The sequence below is a fragment of the Aulonocara sp. 'chitande type north' Nkhata Bay genome, linkage group LG8 (genome assembly GCF_057382095.1).
Source record: "Aulonocara sp. 'chitande type north' Nkhata Bay isolate Kocher_YH1m ecotype deep benthic linkage group LG8, A_spYH_male_GT1.1, whole genome shotgun sequence".
In the NCBI taxonomy this organism is placed as follows: domain Eukaryota; kingdom Metazoa; phylum Chordata; class Actinopteri; order Cichliformes; family Cichlidae; genus Aulonocara; species Aulonocara sp. 'chitande type north' Nkhata Bay.
In genome coordinates this window covers 18,995,321-19,017,066 of record NC_141351.1, presented here as the reverse complement: position 1 = coordinate 19,017,066, position 21,746 = coordinate 18,995,321, and the positions used below count along the sequence as shown (strand labels likewise).

Here is a 21,746-nt window from a genome sequence, read left to right as displayed (position 1 = left end):
AAAAGTGTTCCCCCAGTTTTTTTCTTTTGAGTACGACTTTTCCAGCCTTTTGTTGCACCTTTCCGACTTTTTAGACACGTTGCTGCCGTCATACTCAAAATTAGGTAATGCTTTTTTATAAAATTTGTATTTTTTCTGTTTAGATATTTGAAGAGTTCCATTTTCTATTGTGCATAAAATAAGTTTTCTTTATGAAATTAAGAAATCATTGCATTCTGTTGTTCAGATTTTACATCCATCCATCCATTCGCTACCGCTTATCCTTTTCAGGGTCGCGGGGGGTGCTGGTGCCAATCCCAGCTGTCATAGGGCGAGAGGCGGGGTACACCCTGGACAGGTCGCCAGTCTGTCACAGGGCTAACACACAAGGACAGACAACCATTCATACTCACATTCACTCGCACATTCACACCTAGTGGCAATTTGGATTATCCAATTAACCTATCCCCACAAACTGCATGTCTTTGGACGGTGGGAGGAAGCCGGAGTACCCGGAGGGAACCCACGCAGACACGGGGAGAACATGCAAACTCCACACTGATGTTGGAATTGAACTCAGGACCTTCTTGCTGTGCGGCAACAGTGCTAACCACCGTGCATCCCACGGTGGTTAGCATCCCAATTATCTTATAATTGGTTTTCGATACTGATGGAAAATCATCAGTATTGATGGAACAGTCCCTAAGGAACTGGCATGTACAGAACTTTAAAATGGATCAGTTCAGACATTTTCTGGCTCCACTTAGCTCACTGTGGACAACTTTCCATGAGAACAAAATAATATTTTTTTATTTTCTTTATTTTTTGCTTTTGCTTTGCTCCTACTGACCTGATTTAATAATATCCTCTGAAAGGAAAGTCTAAATGTGGCACTATGGTAAATATAAAGACATCAAAAATCACTGATCAATGGCCATGAGTACCATTCACAGAGAGTTGGGGAATAGCTGCAATCACATTATAAGATGACCATTGATCAGTGGTCTTTGATCAATGGTCATGAGAATTTGCATAATTAAGATTAAGGAACTGACCTCCCAGCCCATTGTTCCTTCAGTGGGCTGGTTTCAGCCATTATGCAAATATACTGTTTATAAGATTGGGAAAACCTGCAGTCAGCTGAGTCTGAAGAAGTCACTTGGATGAGTGATGAAACATTACTCCCACTGAAAAAGCTACATCCAGATAAACAGAATCAACTTTTGGAGGCCATAGTATTCCAACATGATAACAACCCCAAACACACCTTCAAGAAGATGAGTGCCTTGCTAAATAAGGCACATACAGCAATCTACGTGACCTGTCAATCACGTAGATTGCTGTATGTTTACAGCAATACATGTCTGTAAACATATATTGCTATGAGACAGGATAAGCTGAAAAACCTAAATGCGCAGCAGAAAATACAGGAAGTAGAAGAGCTAAAGAAGAATCTGACATTTCAGCAGACATTTTTCACCAGAGCAAAATCACAAAGTGCAGCTGTTGTGAAAGCAAGTTTCATTTTAGCAGAGCAGAGAGCCAAACCTTGGAACACCTCCTGTTATCCTGCTATAGAACAGTAGTGTCACGGTCTGGCTGGCAGACCGTGGGGATATGGGGGAATGAGGACCCAAAACGCATGGTTCTGCGATGCAAACAGTGCACTTTATTTACAGTGAAGGCAGCAGATGCACAATAAATCCCCTTTGCTCCCTAGACTCCCGTGCTCATGCTCCCAGCAGTTGTGTTTCTGCACACCCTGTGCGTGCTGCCCTTCTGGTCCCTCGTTCCACCTGCAGGACAATAACAGAAGCAGCCGTTAAACACTAAACCCGCACGCACGCACGCTCCTCCTCCTCCTCCTCCTACTAATAACAACAATACTAATAACAATACTAATAACAATAATGGTCCATCCTGCTCATGGACCCCCGAGTCCTCCAGAGCCGGGTCAGGAGGTAGAGATTAGACAGGAAATGGCTAAAGTGGGCTTTGATATTGACAAAAATATAAAAGCTATTAAGTATGGACTGTTTAAGGAAAAAATGTATGATAATAAAAGTCGTCTTTTTTGGCTGATCATGTGCATTATCAACCCCCACGTTTGGAAAACAAGAGCCAAGGTGGTCATAGAACAAAAGATGATCGGCAGTGTGGCTGTTTGCAAGAACATTTTTGCAGATTTGAGAAGGAGGAAAACTCTAGAACAGAAGAATAATAGTCCTTTACCTTGGGATCTTTTAAAGATATGATTAATTTTAAAAAAGGCTTGAGTATGGTTTTGGTGTTATTAGTTGGTATTTATCTGTGTTCTTGTAAATTTACACGTGTATTGGCATGTATTTTTGAAGTAAATATTGTGTGTTGTTTTATGATATGTATTGCCATGAATTTGGAAAAAATATTGAGAGCCAAATCAGCCCAGTCATTTACCGAGTGAGAGTTTCTAAATAGCTGCATGATGAAGCTGTGCGATGTCTTGTCTCCAGACAAAATGCAGATTTTGGCAAAAGTGAGCCTGAGCAGAAATACGATTGCTGTTATTTTGTGAGATGGCCACTGATTTAAGAACACAGTTGTGTGAAAGAAGCAAAGACTTTATTGCATACTCTCTTGCTGTGGATGAAAGTACAGACATTATGGACCTTACACAGCTGGCTATCTTAATCCGTGGAGTGGACTCCAATTTGTTCGTTACAGAGGAAATATTGGACATTAAATAGACGCACGGGACAACAAAAGGAAAATACATTTTTGAAAACGTATGTCAAAGTGTAGCGACATGAAGCTGCCCTGGGACAAACTTGTTGGAGTTATAACAGATGGAGTGGCGGCAATGTGCGGTGAAAAAAGTGGACTACTTGGCAGGATGCAAGTAACTGGTGAGTTAACAGCAGATCACTGCATCATGCACAAGGAAACGCTGTGTGGTAAATTCCTAAAAATGGAGCATGTAATGAGTAACGTAACGCAAAACATAAATTTTATCCAAGCTAAAGGTTTAAATGACCGTCAATTTCACTCTTTCGTGCAGGAAATAGATTCAGAGTCCTTATCATACAGAGGTTCGTTGGCTGAGTTGGGGAAAAGTTATTTTATAGAGTTTTTGAGCTCAGCAAAGAAACCTGCCAGTTCATGGACATGGCATGTATGATGTGGGAAGGCATTTCAAGCCAAGCTGCTCCTATGGGAGTCACAAATGCACCACTTGCCTCACTTTCCCCGTTGCTAAGTAATGTTGAACCAAGTCGGCGCAACAGTGTTCCCAAATGAGCACTTTTCTGATAAACTGAGCGCACTGCGCACTGAGTTCGCACAGCGCTTTGGTGACTTTGGAGCAGAAAAAGACCATTTTGAACTGCTTCGCAATCCATTTACAGTTGACGTGGAAACTGCACCTGTGCAGATTCAGATGGAGCTGATTGAGCTGCAGTGTAATGGGACACTCAAGGCAAAGTACGACACTGAAGGGCCCGCACAGTTCATTCGTTCCATACCTGAAGCAATACCCCAGCTCCGTCTACATGCGGCTCGAACCTTGTGTATGTTTGGTAGCACACATCTGTGTGAGAAGCTGTTTTCCGTGATGAAGATTAACACAACAGTGCACAGGAGTTGTCTCACTGATGAACACCTGCAGTCCATCCTGAGAATCTCTACAACACAAGACCTCACACCAAACTTAAACGAACTTGCTGCCAAAAAAGATGCCAAACATCCAGCTCTGAACAAATGGCATAAGAGCAAAGAAAACTGAATATTATTATTTGTTGTTCTTTTAACTTTTGCTGAAAAGCAGAAATTTTATTTGTTTCCAGTTTTTGTTTTTGTTTTTGCATCATGTTCATATTTTGAATTCGTATCATTTCACAGGAGATACTCTTATGAAGAGCAAAACATTTTATTTATTTTTTTATAAAATGACATAATAGCAACAAAATCTCATTGTTTTGATTTGTTGTTACTTTACCGTTTACTTAAAAGCACAATTTTCATTTATTTTTACTGGGGTTTTGGCAGCATGTTCATATTTCTAACTTGCATAAATTTGACAGGATATATTTTTATGGAGAGCAAAACATTTAAAGTCAAAGTTAAAAGTTTAATTTTTCTAAGTTTATTTATTCTGGAATAATATTTTTGTCTGTTTTTATTCATATTTATGTTTAAAAAACGTTGTTTTAGTGTGTTCAATAAATGTTCATCTTGTTTGGCCTGGACTAGGGATGCACCGATACCGATATCGGGTATCGGCCTCGATACCACATTTTCTAAAGTACTCGTACTCGTTAAAAGTCCCCCGATACCGAGGACCGATACCACGGTCTGAGACCTGTCTATGTTTGAGCGGCATGTAAGGGGTTAATCATAGGCGCCAAGTGCCCGCCCCGGCTGCAGCTCAGAGCGGGGAGAAAGCGAGGCGAGACATATCAGCTGTGTGGAACTATTTCAAAGTGAACGAAGACGAGAAAACAAAGGCGGACTGCAAATTGTGCTCAGCGAAATTGTCCAGAGGAGGCTCTAAAGGTAGCGCATTTAACACAAGCAATTTAATCAAGCACCTAAAATCCCAACACAACGAGTACAAAGAGTTTACCCACGCTTATTAGCACAGAGGAGCATAGCTGATGCTATAGCAGTGGGACGGAAAATAGTTGGGCATTTTAAACATTCCGCCTTAGCCTCCTCCCGCCTCGAGGACATTCAGGCTCAACCAGCCAATAAAGAGACTGCAGCAGGACGTACAGACGCGCTGGAACAGCACGTATTACATGCTCCAGTCCCTCATTGAGCAAAAGCGAGTGCACGAACTCCCTGAGTGAGCAGCTACGACGCACTAGCCTCTGATGTCATCCCAGCTGTGACTGTGCTAGTGAGACTTCTAAACAGAGAAACAGACGAACAAATTTAAAATTCAATTTTGTTTTTTTATAATTATTTATTCTGTAATATGTTGCATATAACATGCTTTTCATTTAAAATAAATGTTCTTAATTCCAAACTAGTCCCTTGTTTGTTTGTTTTTTGTTAAATTATAGGACTAAAGCTGTTACCTGCAAATTTAAATCATGTTTTTATTAAGTACTCGGTATCGGTATCGGCGAGTACTGAAATGCAAGTACTCGTACTCGTTTCCAAAAAAGTGGTATCGGTGCATCCCTAGCCTTGACTTAAAGTGCGCCTTGAGTTTCGGCCCCCTGTGCAATAGAGTTAGACACCCTTGATTTAAGCTGGCTGAATTACTGCAGGGGATGATGGAAATTCAGTGGCTACTTAAATAAGAATTATTATTAATATTATTATTAGTAGTAGTAGTAGAGGTAGTAGTAGAATTTCAAAAGTAATACATCAGATAACAAGCTCAAGCAACAAACAGACATTCATGTCTTGCATTTTTCTAAGAGGATAACAGAATTTCCAGTAACCATCCAAACAACCGTTGAAGAGCACTTATGATACATTAAAATGTAAAAGTATTTGAATTCACAGCAACCACTCAAGGCTGATGTTCATGCTGTGTGTTTGAGATATTTATGTAAAGCGACTTGAAAACAGCAGTAATTGCAGTTGATAGATGTTCATAATGTATCTGGGAAATCATTTCCTCACAATCTCGGGTAAAATCAGGATGTGGGTAAATGCTTTTACATGTTTGCATCTTTAATTTCAGCATACTGAGATTTAATAAGTGCTCCATCAGTAGAGGGAGTGAGGCCCTGTTTGGAAAAGGTGAGAATGACAGTGATTTCTTTTTGTTGTTGTCTACTGTCTGTCTATCTGTTCAGATCCTGTGTAAGTTCTCCTCACTTCTTAAATCACTTTCCATGTTTGTTCCTAGGTTTCTGTTGTGGACTTTGTTTGGATTTGCTTGGTCCCACTCGTGCTGTCCTGACAGACTTTGTTACCGGGTCAAAGGTAAGTGTTTTCCAAATTGCCTTTGTGTTCTCGACATCTTCACCTCAGTTATCTAAGTAACATCTACACTCTGCCGCTACCTGTTAGTGCTGATATTTGTTGTACCTCACAAGTATGTTTGAAAATGTGTACAATTGTGCCTTGATATTTAGCCGTTTAGTGACCATCATCAGAGCAAAGATTGTCTTGGCCAACTAAATCACTGGCATTGCTGGCAGTGACTGTCATGTTTATGAACAGCCACTCATATTGTGTCCGCATTAAATCAGGAGACCACTCTGTCGCTTCTGTAGAGTTGTCACTTGGCTGCAACTGAATGTCCTGAGCTGAAGTGGAAATGAAAGGACACCAAAGCATCACACCACAGCATAGGTCGCTCATTCTGTATCACCCCGTTCGCCCAATGTTGAGTCTGCTCTCTGCCTGCGAGACATGCTGTTCACAAGTCGTCAGTCAGCTATAAACAGTACACCCAAGCAACATCAAGCAGAGGCAAAAAGAAGCCAACACAAAATTGTAGTTCCTTCAGTGGCCACTGGAGGATAGCCCCAAATGTGAGTGATTCCTCATTTAAAAATATTTGTATTTCACAGCTGAAATAAACAAAAATTAATTTGTATATCTGATTTTCCTCTTCATACAAAATGTTTTGGAATCTTTTGCTTGCTGATTTTTTTATGCAAAACTAAACTCTATAAATATGTCGAGTATGTCAAAATAATGTTTTGTCCACAGACTCAGGACAGACTGTGGACTCAGTTGTTTTATTTTAATTATTATTATCTTTTGATTTTGGGTTTATTCTGGTTAAGACTTTCTAGTTCTTTGGTTTTGGTTACTGTGCTTCCTTGGTTTAGTGTCTAGTCATATCTGCCCATGTCTTCCCTTTGTTCTCTGTTAGTATCGTGTTTCTGAGTTCTGTCAGTGTATCTTTCCTCTTTTACTTTGAAGGTCCGTGTCTGATGTTGGCGTGTTCAGTTTGTGTCCTCCCTGTCTCGTCATGTTAAGTAGGTTCAGCCATGTCTCCGTCCTGTGTGCAGTTTCCTCGTTTCCTTGTCCGAATGTGTTTTTATAGTGTGTGTTCTCTTGTGCTCGTCACTGGTCTGTCTGTATTACCTCTGCATATATATCGTCCCAAGTTCCACTCTGTGTTCCTCTGCAAGTAATCCTGTTTAGGGTTCGGATTCATTTGTTAGATTTTCCCAGTTTAGGTTATTTCTTCTCTGTCCTCAGCCTCTCCATTTCTGTCCTGTATGGAAACAAAGAAACACGCAAGTTCCTCACAAACTACAAAAGCACAAATATCAAGTCATTGTTAGTTCTTCTGTATACCTCTCTGTAGCTCTGTGCATTTCAAAATCCATTTCCCTTTCCTGTTCGCTCAGGTGATGTGGATTAGCAGTTGGATTAACAACTTCATTTTACACATCCTGCCACAGCGTGGGATGTAAGGAGCTCTCTGATTGGTTGGTCAGACACAGGCTGTCTGCCAGCCTGGATTTTTCTAGCTCATATCTTCGGCCTGCTAAGAAGCGTGTGTGCTTGTACAAAGGCCGTTCAGCCTCGGTATTTACACTCGGCTCACACGGATATGTGAAGGATGAATGGACCCTGCAGCGAAACGGAGAGCTCAACCTCTGACTGAGTGCCTGTTTATGCAGTCTGACCACCTGTGAAGGTAACGTGCTAACATGGCTAACGCTAGCATCACCGCCCCGTTATTTTAAGGTCATCTTAGCTTATGAAAATTTTACGTCGGAGCTGTACGAGCTAGCTACGCGTTTAGTAAGCTGCTGTGCTCTTCACAAATAAAGCTGGAAGCAGCTCAGACTATTAGAACCAGCACTGAGGCCTGTTACACTTATACAGTGTTAGAGCAATGGCTGCAACCTACAGCCTTTAAACTAGTGATTAAAATGCTGACAGTAAACTCGTCAGTCCAGATGTTACCACATTACTTTGTGATACTTAGAGTTAAAACAACTGAGACAGGCTGATTCAAATAACAGCTGTAAGTTCTCTCATTCCTTATATCAAGACTGGAGATCACACTACTGATTTCAGTTCATTTAATATGTGAGTGCACAGATTCATTCTCAACTGGACATAAACGATGATCAAAGGTTGTATATATGATGAAGTCATCAAATCCCAGCCTCTAACACAGTGCGCTGAATCTTAGCTTTGAATGTCCAGTATATTCTAATCAGTGCAATTTAAGCATTCACTGAACCTACAGTATCTAAACCTGTGTGGCAAATGTGTGGTAAAGACACAGATAATGAAATGTAATTATTAATACAATATACATCATGAGAAACAAAAGCTGAAATTGATTCAGTTTAGTACTTTTCTCTGTATGCTCTGTGATTATAAAAGCCTTAAATTCTGTGATATATACTGTAAATGATTTTCACAGAGGTCTTAAAGTAGTTAAATCACTGCTTATAGTCTGGTTTAGGGCTGGGCAATATGACCCAAAATTCATATCTCGATATTTTTTAGCTGGATGGCGATATAAGATATATATCTCGATATATATTTTTTAAAGCCATAAAGTAAGAACAAAAAGAGAGTTCTTAGTCAAAGCTGTGTCCCAGATGTCACACAGGCATTTTATTAACATAGAGCAGATGTACATAAAATTTACTCAAAAATAAATTATGAGCATTTATTAAATAATGCTCCATAAATAAAAGAAAACAATGTTGTTTTTGTGCATAACAAAAAGCTCACAAATGTGCAGTCAAAATGTAAACTAAAAGACGCCGAGCACAAAGACAGATTTCACAGCTGCTCTGTTCCCAACTTGTACTGCGTGACTGACAGCCTGGAGTTTGTAATCCGCTTCGCAACCACGTCTCTTAACAGGTGCCATTTATGGTCCTTATACACAGTAAGGTAATATTACGTTGAAGCACAGTACGTATAACTCCGCGAGGCTCAGCCGTAATGCTCCGACAATCCATCAAGCGGTGCAGCTCCGTAGCTTACCAAAGTCGTACTAAAACATTTTTTGACAGATTGCTGAGCGCCGTGTTCCACATAAAATCGGTTCGCAGTCATCAAGCACAACCAGAATTCATACATAAGGAGCGCTGTCAACTTTTGAGAAAATGAAAGGATTTTAGTCCGTGCAGCACCTCTGGGCTGCATGGCGTTAGCGTGGTTAGCTCGTTAGCGTGGTTAGCTAGCTAACACGTTGACGCCGTCCAGCCCCACGCACGGGGCGATGCGCAGTAACTCGTTAACGGAGATTTGCCGTGTCCATCTTGTCGCTTCCTGCAGGTGAAGCGATGGGGGAGGAGGGGGAGTTGTGTTCAGTGAAGGAGAGGCGAGGCCGAGTAACGTTGCGTAAAGACGAAAGTGGACGAAAGAGAGGCAAACTTGCGGCTCTGCAAGTATAATTATAACGTAACATAGACTATATCGATATAAAGGATATGGTCACATCTTATATCTCGTATAAAAATATATCGATATTTTTTAAAAACTCGATATATCGCCCAGCTCTAGTCTGGTTGTTTATATTTTCACGTTTTTGTGTCTGTAGGGCTGTTTGATGACGATTTGGACTCCTCTGGGAGATGAGGACACACCCACATCTGTTCCATACTGCAGCCATTGATGGTGTTACGGCTCTGAGTCAGCTTTGGGGCATCAGACGCACACACTGGAAATTGTAGGCAGATAGCATAGGCCTGTGGATCGAGTTGAATGAGTCTCATTCATTAACATAGGCACAGCTGTAAGAACCAAACTGGCCATTGTACGTAGATCATGTTTCTGATGATGGCTTTTCTATGAAAACGAATTTGTTTGTAAGAACAATAGTGAATGAAGCCCAGTGGTGTCTGGAAATGTTTCTCTTCCAGTGTATTGATACCCAGTTAACCATACCTATTTTAATGTAGTGGACCTTTGATATTAGGTACCGTGATATAATATGCGTAGATTATATATTCAGAGTCTTAACAATTTTACATTGCAGATCATTATTCTGTTCCATAATTTATAGACACCGCTCTTGCTGATTGAATCTCTGCTCAACCTGTTACTGACCCTTTAACCTAACAATTTGAGAACTTTTCCCCTGCTGTTTCTTTGTAATATTACACAGTAAAACTACCAACTTTTTGTGCAATGTTTGTGCCACCATTTTTAAAATTACCTAATAGTTTTCTTTTCTTAAAATCGTACAGTTTCTCAGTTTAAACACATGATATTTTCTATCTTTAGTTGTGAAAAACATTAGTTGGATTTATGAGATAATTCCAAATTTGGATTCTATTAACATTTTACACAACGTCTCAAATCTTTTGGAACTGGTTGTAAAAAGTGTCCATGTCGATGGTCCTGAGCCACATACAGAACTTCAAAATCTATTCAGCCACAGATTTCAAGATGTGGGCAAAAGCTTCCAGAAGTTCATACAGTCACAATAGCAACATGAAAGAACAGGGAAGTGGGAGAGACCTCTGTTAAGTGCTCCATCAGAAGAGGCAGCTGGGTCATGTTTAAGAAAGGCAAGACAGCTATGTTTTTTTCCCTCATCAAGCACAAAAACTTTCATGGCAATTTCCAAGTTCCCTTCATGCTGCCATTTACTTTCACCATGATAAATGCATCCACTTTAGTCAATTACTGACATTATCAGCTCTACTTAGGTTACTGGGCAAATATCTTAAAAGGACATTAAAATAATACTTTTCCATTAGGCATCAGCATATAATGTTGGTTTATCAACAGCAACAGATGTCTTATACAGGAAAGGATACAATAACAGTTGAATCAGTTGCAATATGATATGAGATGGCATCATTTGCACACCCCTTGAAGAATGGTGCATATGTTTGACAAATTTCACAACCATTAAATGTTAGAGACGACTCTGAAAATGAGGTTATGTTCACTTCTAAAGTAAATACGTCTGCTTGTGCTCACAGTCCCTACATTTCAAAAATAAGACAATAATAAGACAAAACTGCTAAGTGACACAAGAGGCTAGGGCAGGGGTGTCCAAACTTTTTTTACTGAGGGCCACATACATAATAATATAGGAGGGCCTGGGCCACTTACTAGAAATTAGGTATATAACCTTAACTTTAGTGTATTAAAGTTAGAAAAATCACTTAAAAGTGGTCGAATATGTTATATTGTTGAATATAATTAAAGACAAAACTGCCTTCATCAAAGCTTTCCATAAATGGATCTTTATTGATTTATTCAGAAAAAGCTTTGGTAGCTCATTCTCAGAACAGCAGCCTCAGATTTCTTCTTAGACAGAAGATTTACAGCACAGAGAAAAAACAACAAAGGGGAAAATGGGACGGGTACATTTCAAGTTTGTTATTTAAGTTATTAGGGTTAGCAACACACCTATTAACGTTCGTTTGAAACCGTTATCAACATTAACAGACTGAACTGGACTTAATAGCAGGAGTGCATATAATTTTAGTAAATTATTCTGGAGTATCAGCTGCGCTGGGTATGTAAATCGGGCCATCCAGCCGCGGTGCTGATCGTCACTCGTGCCAAAAATCCGGACAAATGATCAAGGAGCAAATCTGCATCAGATGAGATCAGCTGATTTTGCGTGTGCGTGCGCTGTGCACAGCGGTGTGTACTGTGTGTTAACAAGAAAAGCGCATATAAGAAAGTGGTGTGCAAAAGCAGGGTAGTGACAGAATTGATGCGCATTATTGATACCGGTATTTGAAGCATGTGTACCTGCACATTAACACACAGGTACTGTCCACTCCCTGCAAAAAAATAGCAGCTGTGCGGCGTCTGTGGCATCGGTGCTCTCATCGCATGCGATGGAGTAAAAATCAAAAGCACAGCTTTATCAGACAGTTGCAGTTTAATGTTGGCTGACAAGTCTTCAATGCGTCGCACAACTGTATTTCTGGACATGCTGACGTTGTTGAAGTCCTGCACTTTTTCCGGGCACATTATTTCGGTGACTTTAACGAGGCCGTGTTTTATGAGGTCTCCATCTGAAAAAGGCTTGCCATGGCTTGCGATGAGTTGGGCGACCTCATAGCTGGCTATTGTAGCCTTTTCCTGGACCTTTTGAGCACGAAAAAAATACTGTTGCTGACCCCGCAGGAGAGCTACCCTGTGCTTTAATTTCTGCTCTCTCTCAGCACCAGTGTAGGATGCATAGGCCTGATGTTGGGTTTCATAATGACGTAGTACATTATACTCTTTCATAACTGCCATAATTTCAGTACAGATCAAACAGACACACTTCCCCTTGAATTCTTTGAAGAAATATTCACTCTCCCACCATGTCTGAAATTTTCTGCATTCACTTTCTACCTTTCGCTTCTTTGGTTCTGCCATGTTTAGTAACTAACTTGGGGTAAATTTCTTCTGTGATTGTCCTTTTTGGTGGAGCAACTGCCTTGATCAACAGTAGCTCCCCCTGGTGTTAAAACTAAGAAGTGCAATACACTCAAGCAAAAGTTGAAGTGCGGGCCATATTCTATTCTATTTATAAAATTACTTGCGGGCCAATTAAAAATGGATCGCGGGCCGCAGTTGGCCCGCGGGCCGGAGTTTGGACACCCCTGGCTTACAGGACGGAAGAGAGCACCCTGACACTTTGGTGCCGAAGGAACCATCTTACCCTCAACGTCACAAAGACAAAGGAGTTGATAGTGGACTTCTGATGTATAAAAGCACACACCCCCATCACCATCAACGGCGTTGCTGTGGAGAGAGTGAGCAACTTCCATTTCCTAGGTGTACATCTGGCGGAGGATCTCACATGGTCAGTTCACATGAACAAAACAGTGAAGAAGGCGCAGTGTAACAGCAGTCTGGCGAGGAAGGAGCGGCTTGCAGGTCCAGCGGGCATACGGTGTGGAGGTTAGCCAGATAACTCGAAGCCAGTCAATTAAATCAAACAACAGACCTTTATTCGTTGTCAGTTTTTGCATGATCTTTGTTGGTCAAAAACCCCTATTAATGAAGACTTATGGACCGGAATTTGATAGTAAAAATACTTTCTTTTCGATCACTAAGCAGGGATATAGGTTTGGCTCCAGCAACCTTTAATAGGATAAGCGGGAAAGAAATAAATGGAATAAAAGCATATTATTACTATTATTAGTAGTAGTATTTGTGATTTGAAGACAACCAGTAAGAAGGCTAACTAAATGGCAAAGCTGTGGGATTAAATAACTGTGTACTTCTTCTCACTCCTTTTCGATATGTAACTGAATCAGCACAGTTAAAGCAATATTGAAATGTATTAGCTTTATTTTGTGTAGCATTTTTTCTTCTTTTCTTTGCCAAATGAACTTTGTATATTGTTTACGTGATCAAATTTTTTTTTACAAACAACAACAAAAGCCAGTGTGAAAATGCCTATAATTACTATAGACAAACTACAACTCTGTTAGGACTGAAATGTATAATTATGTCAATTACATATGGTTGTATAATTTTAACAGTTGTGACTGAAAAAAGTTAATAATCCCTTAAATTAAATTTTCTTCTACAACATATTTTCACATGGATACATATTTTAGAATTTGCCAATCCACTGGGATTTTCCCACACAGCCATCTGTTTGGTTTAGAGAGAATGGTTCAAAAAAGACAAAATACCCTGTGAATTGCAGTTATCTGGGAGAAAGAAACAACAACAAAAAACTTTGGGACAGCACATTAAAGTGAAAAAAGCATGTTTAAAAATGCAAATATGATATTATGTAGGCTTGTCTGTAGGCTTTCATTTTTTATTTTTTATTTATTTTTACTAATAAAAGCAATGAATTAATATCAGTTCAACGTGGACTTATGTTCATCACCCAATAAAATGCAAATATATTGGAATTCATGCAAAGGGACCCAAATGGAGACTTTAGTGATGGTCTTTATAACTAAAATTTAACCTTTTAGCAAAGCAGGAAGTCCACAAGTAACCAATGGAAACTACAGGTATAAAAGAGAGACTAATACATCATATTCATGTTAATGATTGAATATTGTTTTTCAAACTTCAGTCCTGCTAGTCTTCAACATCGATCCACATTGAAAACATGATTGCTAAGAACACAGTGACTGCTGTCAAATAAAAAATCACAAAATACTTGTTGATTTTTTTAACCATTCTTGTCCAGTAGCCAGACTTCCTGTTGCTGCTGAGTAGAGTCACTGTTTTCCCAGTCTCCCGCAGCTCATCTGACACTTTTTCCAGAGCAAAGGCCACCTCTGTCAGTTTACTGCTGCTACCCTAAAAAAGGAGGTTTTGTAGAAAGGTAATTGACAAGATTTTAGGTCAACTCTTGATTCAACACACTGGTTTGTTTCCACGTTGATTAAATAAAAGTGTTTGCTTCTGATATATATGCTAGGGTTAAGGATAATGCTAGCATAATCCCTTTCAATAGTTTTGATATTATACTTTTTTGAAATTAAATAAAATGAATTCCAACCTTTTGGGTCAGAGATGATACAGACAAAGACACAGATGGTGTTTCCTCAGCAGATACCCCAGAGACAGAGGCACAATGACTATTTCTCTTTATGTCTGGAGTAAGAGAAACAAAGATAAATCAAACACAATTTAAATTAACTGGTGGATACAACCTGCCACTAAACACAAATCTGCAAAAGTGGTCGATAGAGTTTAAATCCAAATATTTGTAGAGTGATTGCTATTATCAAGCACACCTTGGATTCCATCTGTCTCATTATCTTGGGCTGCAGAGTCTTTGTCAAGCAGATGCATCACCAAAATTGTCTCCAAGAGGCTGAGCAGCATCAGAGAAAACCCCCCAATGCAGTAGACAGCTGAGGAAAGCAGCCAGCATTAATGTGGATAAATTACTTGATCACTCAGTAGCATGATTTATTCATTAAATGCAGTCAAATACACCACACTTCTTTACCTATAAGTGGAATTCTGTTTGAAGAGCTGGGCAAGAGCTCATTGAGAAGAAGCTGCATCACCGTGACAGCAAGCAGCACAGTGATTTTGAAGCCAAGTTTCTCACCTCCACTGTCTGATACAAGGAAGGAGGCCATGTCCAGAACCAAGAAGAAGAAGACTGGCAGCAAGAAATTAGCAATGTAGAGGACAGACCTCCTCTTCATGGTAATCTGTGAAATAAGGTGGTTAATCATCCTACTTCATACATGTAAAGATGCAGAAAGAGCTTCATATTTTTTCACCGCTTCAGCTGCACTTTCTCACTCATTTTACAACTCTCTTCTCTCCCACTGTCTCCACTCCTCCCTGAACTCTATGCAACATTCTTCTTTCTTCAACTTCTACCATTTAATCCTTGCCTCTGTCTTCATTTGCTTTCTCTTCTTGATATCCAGAGTCATCCTATTCTAAACAAAAACCAGGGTAATGGGTAACAGAACAGCTTTCATGTGTTCTGTGTTTCTGTTACCAAAAATACTTACAGTGTAGACAACCATAAGCTGATTGAAGTCAAACTCATTGACAGTTCTGTTGGTGACTGACATGTTGACAAAGAGCCACTCATACTGTGTCTGCATAAAGTCACGAGACCACTCTGTGACTGTTTTATTGCTGTTGTCGGGCTGTAACTTTATTTCTGCATCTGAAGTCGAACATAAAAAATTACTGTGAGAAGATCAAGAAGGAAAGAATATATGTTCTGGCATGTGGTAGTGTGTGTTTATGAACAGCATACATTAACAGAACCTGTTATGTCCTCACCAGAGTACATAATAGACTTGAAGGATATGTTGCACTTCTGAAAGTCAAAGGGGAATTTGTACACGTGCAGCTTGCAGGTGCTCACCACCACCTGGTCATTCCTGTATTCGATCACACCATTGTGGTTGACGCAGAGATAAGGACTCGGAGAGGCTTTATCCTTCTCTGTCCTGTGTGAGAAGAAATGAGAATTGATTATGTTATGAATGGCAGCATCAGAAAAAGACAAAACAAATACATGACATTTAGTTCTTTTCTTCTCTTTCGGTCACTCCTCCCGTGTTATGAGCATTGACAGACTGTAAGCACTAAAAATGCTACTTTTGACTTTTGGCTTCCTGCAAGAATCAAATGACATGATGCACTGAACAGCCACATCTTAATTACAACCCACCTCAACATAATCAAGTGGAGAGACTGAGTGGGTCTTTGAGTGTGAGTTTATGCTTATATATGTCAAACTTACATCTCTACAATAGTTATATCGGGCATCCACAAATATGCAGTAGGAATTGTCATATCCTTAATTCCACAGAATTGATTTGGGTCCCACTTAATGTACTCATTTGTCCATTCCTACACAGGGCAATGGGAGGAAAGTGATCAAATCAAGAAAAAAAATCGAAAGATGTCATTTCAAGCAATTTAAATTTCAACAAAACAATGAAAAAAATTGTAGTTCTAAGAGAAAACTCACCAAATAAACCCAAATGTAAGAAATTAAGGTCTGGTCAATTTCTCTCTGAAAAAAATAACAATGTTCATTTAGGTAGCTTCACACTTCAGCTAAAGCATCAGCAAATACATCTCTGTGAATTATTAATGTAGGGTCTACCTTAAAATACAAACCGCCTTGAGGCAACTGTTGCTGTGATTTGGTGCTGTGTAAATAAAAGTGAATTAAATTGAATCTCATATTGGGTAAGCTATAAAATTTTCTTTAACCTGTACACTGTTGCTGCTTATCTGCAAGCTGCTTTTCAACCCGACTCCAGCTTCTTTTTTAGTTAGTTCAGTTAATTGGCGATTCTAAATTGCCCATAGATTTGAGTGGGAATGGTTGTCAGATTGGCAACCTGTCCAGGCTGTACCCTGCTAATGCCTATGGTATCTGGGATAGGCTCCAGCAGGACTACATAATGGTTTAAATGATTATCTCCTCTTTGGCAGATGGGTTTTTTTGCCATTATTAAGAAACACACACAAACTATTTGGCAATGAAAATATTCATTATCATTCAGAGAAAAACACACACATGCACGTAGCTTAAACAATGTACCATATCCAGGATGGCATAGAGTTTCATTTCAAGCAACACATCTGTATGATGGCTGTTGTTTATAATGGGCCGGCTCATAGTGTACTTAAGACTGTCTTTGCGCAGGTTCAGGCGGCGTACAATCGCCTGAAAATTACAGAGTTTCTCCACTTCATTATCTGAAATGACATCAAAACACATTCTATATCAGCGATTTCTTTTATGAGATGAAAAACACAAAGAAACTCCCATTTCTGATTTTCAACAACAAAAAAAAAACAAACTTCAGAAGTCTGTTGCTCACCAGACATCATTATTGCTTATTAGCTTTTGGCGTATTTGCAACAGATGAAGTAATACCTCAGAACCTTTTAATCAAACCCTGATATATCCAGAGGCCTTTTGTTCACTAAAAGGTCATGATTAAGTTTTATTTAATCAATCCTTTAATAAAAATATTTTAAATAGATTGATATTTACAGACATTGATTTTCATTATTTTCTCCATTACATAAAATTATTTTATATTTTAGTATTGCTGATTATTAGATCCTGAGTGAATACTACATCACTTATTGACATGCTTAGTACTGTGCAAAAGTCTTGAGTCACCATCTTTTCTTTATATTTTGCTAAAAAAAAAAGTGGGTAATGGGTGGAGATACTATTGAAACAACTACAAACATGTGTGAGAATACATTATATGAGACAAAACCAATTCTAAGAAGCTTGAAAGTCAATATTTGGTATGACCACCTTTATTCTTCAACACAATCTGGACTCTCTTAGGCAAGTCTTAATGCAATTTCCTCAAGTAGTCTTCAGAAATAGTTATCAGGGCATCTTGGGGGACATTCAAAGCATTCTGAAGGTTTGCTGCCTTTCAGTCCATTCTCTTTCAAGATGATCCCATACTATCTCAATAAATTGGTGATTTGGGCTCATGAAAGGCAAAAATCCATGACTGATAGTATCCCTTTTTGTTTTGTTTTTTAATATCCAGTTGTGCTTTTTCAGCACTGGCAGGATATTCGGCATCATTGCCATGTTGAAAAATGAAGCTGTTGCCTATTCAGATTGCATTGCATTGATCAGGACTAACAGTACTCTTCATACTTCTATCAGTTTTGACAAGATCCCTAACACCATTCACTGAAATACAGCCATAAACCATAACAAAGCCAATCTTCCACTAAAACCATTCTGATGGGCTTTGGCAAAATGGCAGACTGGACTGAAGGATCAGTTTCATTTTCAAATTTTTCAGATTTTAAGTACACACTGCACACCATGCTGACATATGTCTTTGCCTAATAGCTCTTTAATAATTCGTATGTTTGCTGAAAACTTTTTTTTTTTTTATGTCCTCAACTGTGTTATCCTGTGTTTTTGTGAGACGCAAGTTGCCTCTTTATTGGCCTTGTCATAGATCAGTAGTAAGTGGGCTCACAGAAACAAGAGAACATTTCTCATAAAATAGTTAGGTCCAAAGACTGGACTGAAAATGAGTGAAAAAGCAGTCAAACTAAGGGGTGGTTCAGACGTTTGCACAGAGACAGACAGACAGATATATAGATAGACTGTCTTTACTCTTTACCTCTGATAGTGGTTTCATTGATCATCTGTTGATCATCTTGTAGCTCGGAACTGGAGCCATTTTCACCTGGCATGGAAGAGTACAGTAATTTATGCCTAAAGGTATAAAATATCCAGAAATGTATGCTCCCAGATGATGGCTTTACAAGGAAAAGCCTTACATATTTCAGCAACACAATCACATATTCAAAAGTTTACATATTGTATCTATAACATCATTCATAATAGAATGATAGACGAATCCAGGTGGTGAACTGGCAACCATGCAGACCACACTTTTCACCGAATGAAAATATTTGGTGCACCATGGAACATTTAATACAACATAGCAAAGCCAAGACTGTTTATCAGCTAGAATCCCATATTAGACAAAAAACAGGACAATATTTGTCTCAAAACATTTGAGATGGTTTGCTTCCTGAGGCATAAAATGCTTTGCTGTCACAGTGAAGATCACAACATAGGACCTTACAGCAGCTACAGGAACAACTATTCCTTCCTGTGCTTGGACCAGCCATAACCTCTGGCTCCCAGCTATTAACCAAATTTCCATGGTCCGATTTTATTGCCCTGGCTTCTGTTCCTATTGTTCCACTAATGTGAATAAACAGAATATTTGTTTGTTTTCATCTCAGTGCAAGCTGTGCTCCAGCAGGACTTTTTCTTTTCTTTTCGGTTGCATTTTCAGTTTCTTTAAAAAAAATGTCCCTAAAATTTATAGTGAAACTACTCCTTAAGCTGGTTTACTCCAACTGATGTAAGATTTCATACCAAATTAAACATTTATCTATTTTCTTACACATCTAGTTCAGGATGTTGGTGGGGCTGGAGGCTACACCAGCTGACATAGTGCCAGAGTCAGTGTGCATCATACACAAGTCGCCAGACTGCGGTAGTCTATGCACACAGGGAAAAAGACAACATTCACACTCCTACTGCTAATCTGCACATATCATAAGGTGAGCTATTGAAAATGTTGGTATTTATGTGCTTTGTGTTGTCCAATAGACCATTTTCATTATCCCTGTATTGAGGTTGCAGCAGAAATTTTACAGAAAATATCTATCGGGGTTATCAGAAGGCAGGCAACTTATTCACCAATATTTATTCATTTTTCAGTCTAAGATGCTGGTTTTAGTAAACTGATTAAATGTGGAATTTAATTTAGTAAAAAGGATGTATTTACTGGCTACTTATAGAGCCAAGCAGCCCCTCTGCTGAAATACGTTTTATCTATTCCAAGTAAAAACAGTGTTGCTGAATAAAATATAATACAACATTTTATTTAAAATGGTCCAAATTGTCATCTGCATTAAATTCGAATGATCTCAGCTTACCCACAAGTAGCAGCAGCAAGAAGAAACCTGCAATCATTGTAGCCTCGAGTGATCAGAGAGCATCTTCACCCTCTCTGCGCTGTTCAGAGATTCTTCCTACTCTATTGATGTCACTGTCCTGCCCTCTTCAGAGCAAATGTAAAGACCAATTGTGTTTCTACCCGCATATCGATCCTAACACAGTGGGATCAGCACACTATGCATCAGCATAACAGCTGATATAACAGCAACTAATAATGACTTCATGTTATTAACCAAACTCTTGATATACAGCCCAAGCCTCTATCATCCTAGCATCAGTCAGGTTGAATAGTTTATTTTCTTGCTACTTTGGATAAATTTTTTAAAATTGTTTTCTGCCAAAGTGTCCGCACTCTACTCTGACAGGTTTCAGATGCTTTTGTTTTTGACAGTAGGGTTAATCATTAAAAGTGAATGAATCAGACTGACATCAGTTTCATTTAAATCCAAACAGCTGAAGTGCATTAACATTAGCTTTTAATAAAACAAAATTAAAAAAAAAAACCCAATAAACTTCAAGATACAGTGACTAAATTGTCTTTTTGAGCAGATGTTGTCACAGATTTACTTGGGTTTTTTTCTTATTCTACTACAGAAAAAAATAAATCTTTATTGTTCTGGTCTTGTCTATGAAACTAGAGGACTCTACAGTAATCCAAACACTCTTTTGGAGCATTTGTGATATATCCAGACAATAAAGACAATAAATAAAAAGCAATTCATGTTCAGGTGTATTTGTTTAAATAATAATGTAAAAAAATGTGTCAGATTGCACAACTTGTCCTAAAGTTACTGTTATTTAGAGATCTTTGAAAAATATCTAGACAACTGTACATTTCCTTATTAATGTTGGACAGGATGTGGGTTGGAAAGCTCTTAGATTTTCACATATTCATTAACCATGGCAGCACGAGATACCAGTCTGGAGAACAAACACTGCTAAGTGCTCCATTAGAGGAAGTAGAAAGATCCTGTTTGAAAAAAACAAAAAAAACCAAAAACCAAGTTATTTATAATGAGTTTATTGTTGCTGGACTCCGCTCAGATGTCAGTGAACAACAGTTGTTTTTTATGCTAATATTCAGGTTATTTACCATCTTTACAAAGCCAAATGCACAAAATTTTATTTTTCAGTGAAACATTACACTTACCTTCAGTTAGGTACCCTAATAGATATAGGCAGTACCGTATTCACCACGCTCTCAACAGTGGGGAGACCATTACATGAGAAGCAGGACTACTGAGGAGTTTTTCTCTGCTCAGCCTAACCCTAGGTTTCTTCAACTAGGGTTAGGTTGTTTACTTAGTGTGTGAGAGGAAAATAAACACATCTTGACTGGTAAATTATAGTCTGACTGGTAAATTTTGTCTGAACGACGAAACATTTCAACACACCATTGATTCATAAATGTTGATCTCTCACAGTTGCTCTCTTCCCATGTTCTACTGCGTGACTGATAGCCTTGAGTTTGAAATCCACTTCGTAAGCATGTCTCTTAACAGGTGCCATTTGGGGTCCTTATACACACACAATACAGTAATAATTGTTGAAGCACAGTACATAGCACGCCGCTAGGCTCCCGATTGTTAGCCGTAATGTTCCAACAATCCATCAAGCGGTGCGGCTTAAGCACAACCAGAATTCATACATAAAGCGCACCGGATTATAAGGCACACTATCGAGTTTTGAGAAAATTAAAGGGTTTTAAGTACACCTTATTGTCTGAAAAATACAGTACTCCGGTTGCTGCCACAAATACACTGAGTTGGCTGTAGCTTTCCAGCTCACAGCCCAACTCCCATGAACAACAACAACACAGACAAACAGCCAACCTTTTTTTGCCGGCAAGTCATGATTACAGATGCCGTGCATTGTTTATGTATACATTATTAATCCTGTAGGAAAATGCTTAGTCCTCTGCATTTGA

The 21,746-nt window shown here is 39.0% G+C and overlaps 1 protein-coding gene and 1 pseudogene across 1 annotated transcript; one reads left to right on the top strand and one right to left on the bottom strand.

Annotated features, from left to right (window-relative positions):
* The first annotated feature begins 1,361 nt into the window (after nt 1–1,361).
* LOC147323634 (general transcription factor II-I repeat domain-containing protein 2-like) lies at nt 1,362–3,739 on the top strand (annotated as a pseudogene).
* Nucleotides 3,740–12,976: 9,237 nt separating this feature from the next.
* On the bottom strand, nt 12,977–19,894 carry LOC147323633 (5-hydroxytryptamine receptor 3E-like). Its single transcript, XM_086304119.1, has 11 exons — nt 19,798–19,894; nt 18,462–18,527; nt 16,886–17,043; nt 16,304–16,348; nt 16,073–16,182; nt 15,607–15,776; nt 15,327–15,487; nt 14,804–15,014; nt 14,586–14,705; nt 14,348–14,442; nt 12,977–14,145 (listed from the first exon to the last, which is right to left on the bottom strand). The coding sequence occupies exons 1-11, from the start codon at nt 19,832–19,834 to the stop codon at nt 13,921–13,923; spliced, it is 1,398 nt and encodes a 465-aa protein (XP_086160245.1). The 5' UTR covers nt 19,835–19,894; the 3' UTR covers nt 12,977–13,920.
* Between the last annotated feature and the right edge of the window lie 1,852 nt (nt 19,895–21,746).

Excerpts from the sequence above, each read along its gene's own strand:
- LOC147323633 (XM_086304119.1), bottom strand. The coding sequence starts at position 19,834 with ATGATTGCAGGTTTCTTCTTGCTGCTGCTACTTGTGG. Across the intron at positions 14,706-14,803 it reads AAACAGAATTCCACTTATAG|CTGTCTACTGCATTGGGGGG; the intron begins GTAAAGAAGTGT and ends TGCTTTCCTCAG. Across the intron at positions 14,443-14,585 it reads TGAGACAGATGGAATCCAAG|ACATAAAGAGAAATAGTCAT; the intron begins GTGTGCTTGATA and ends CTCTTACTCCAG.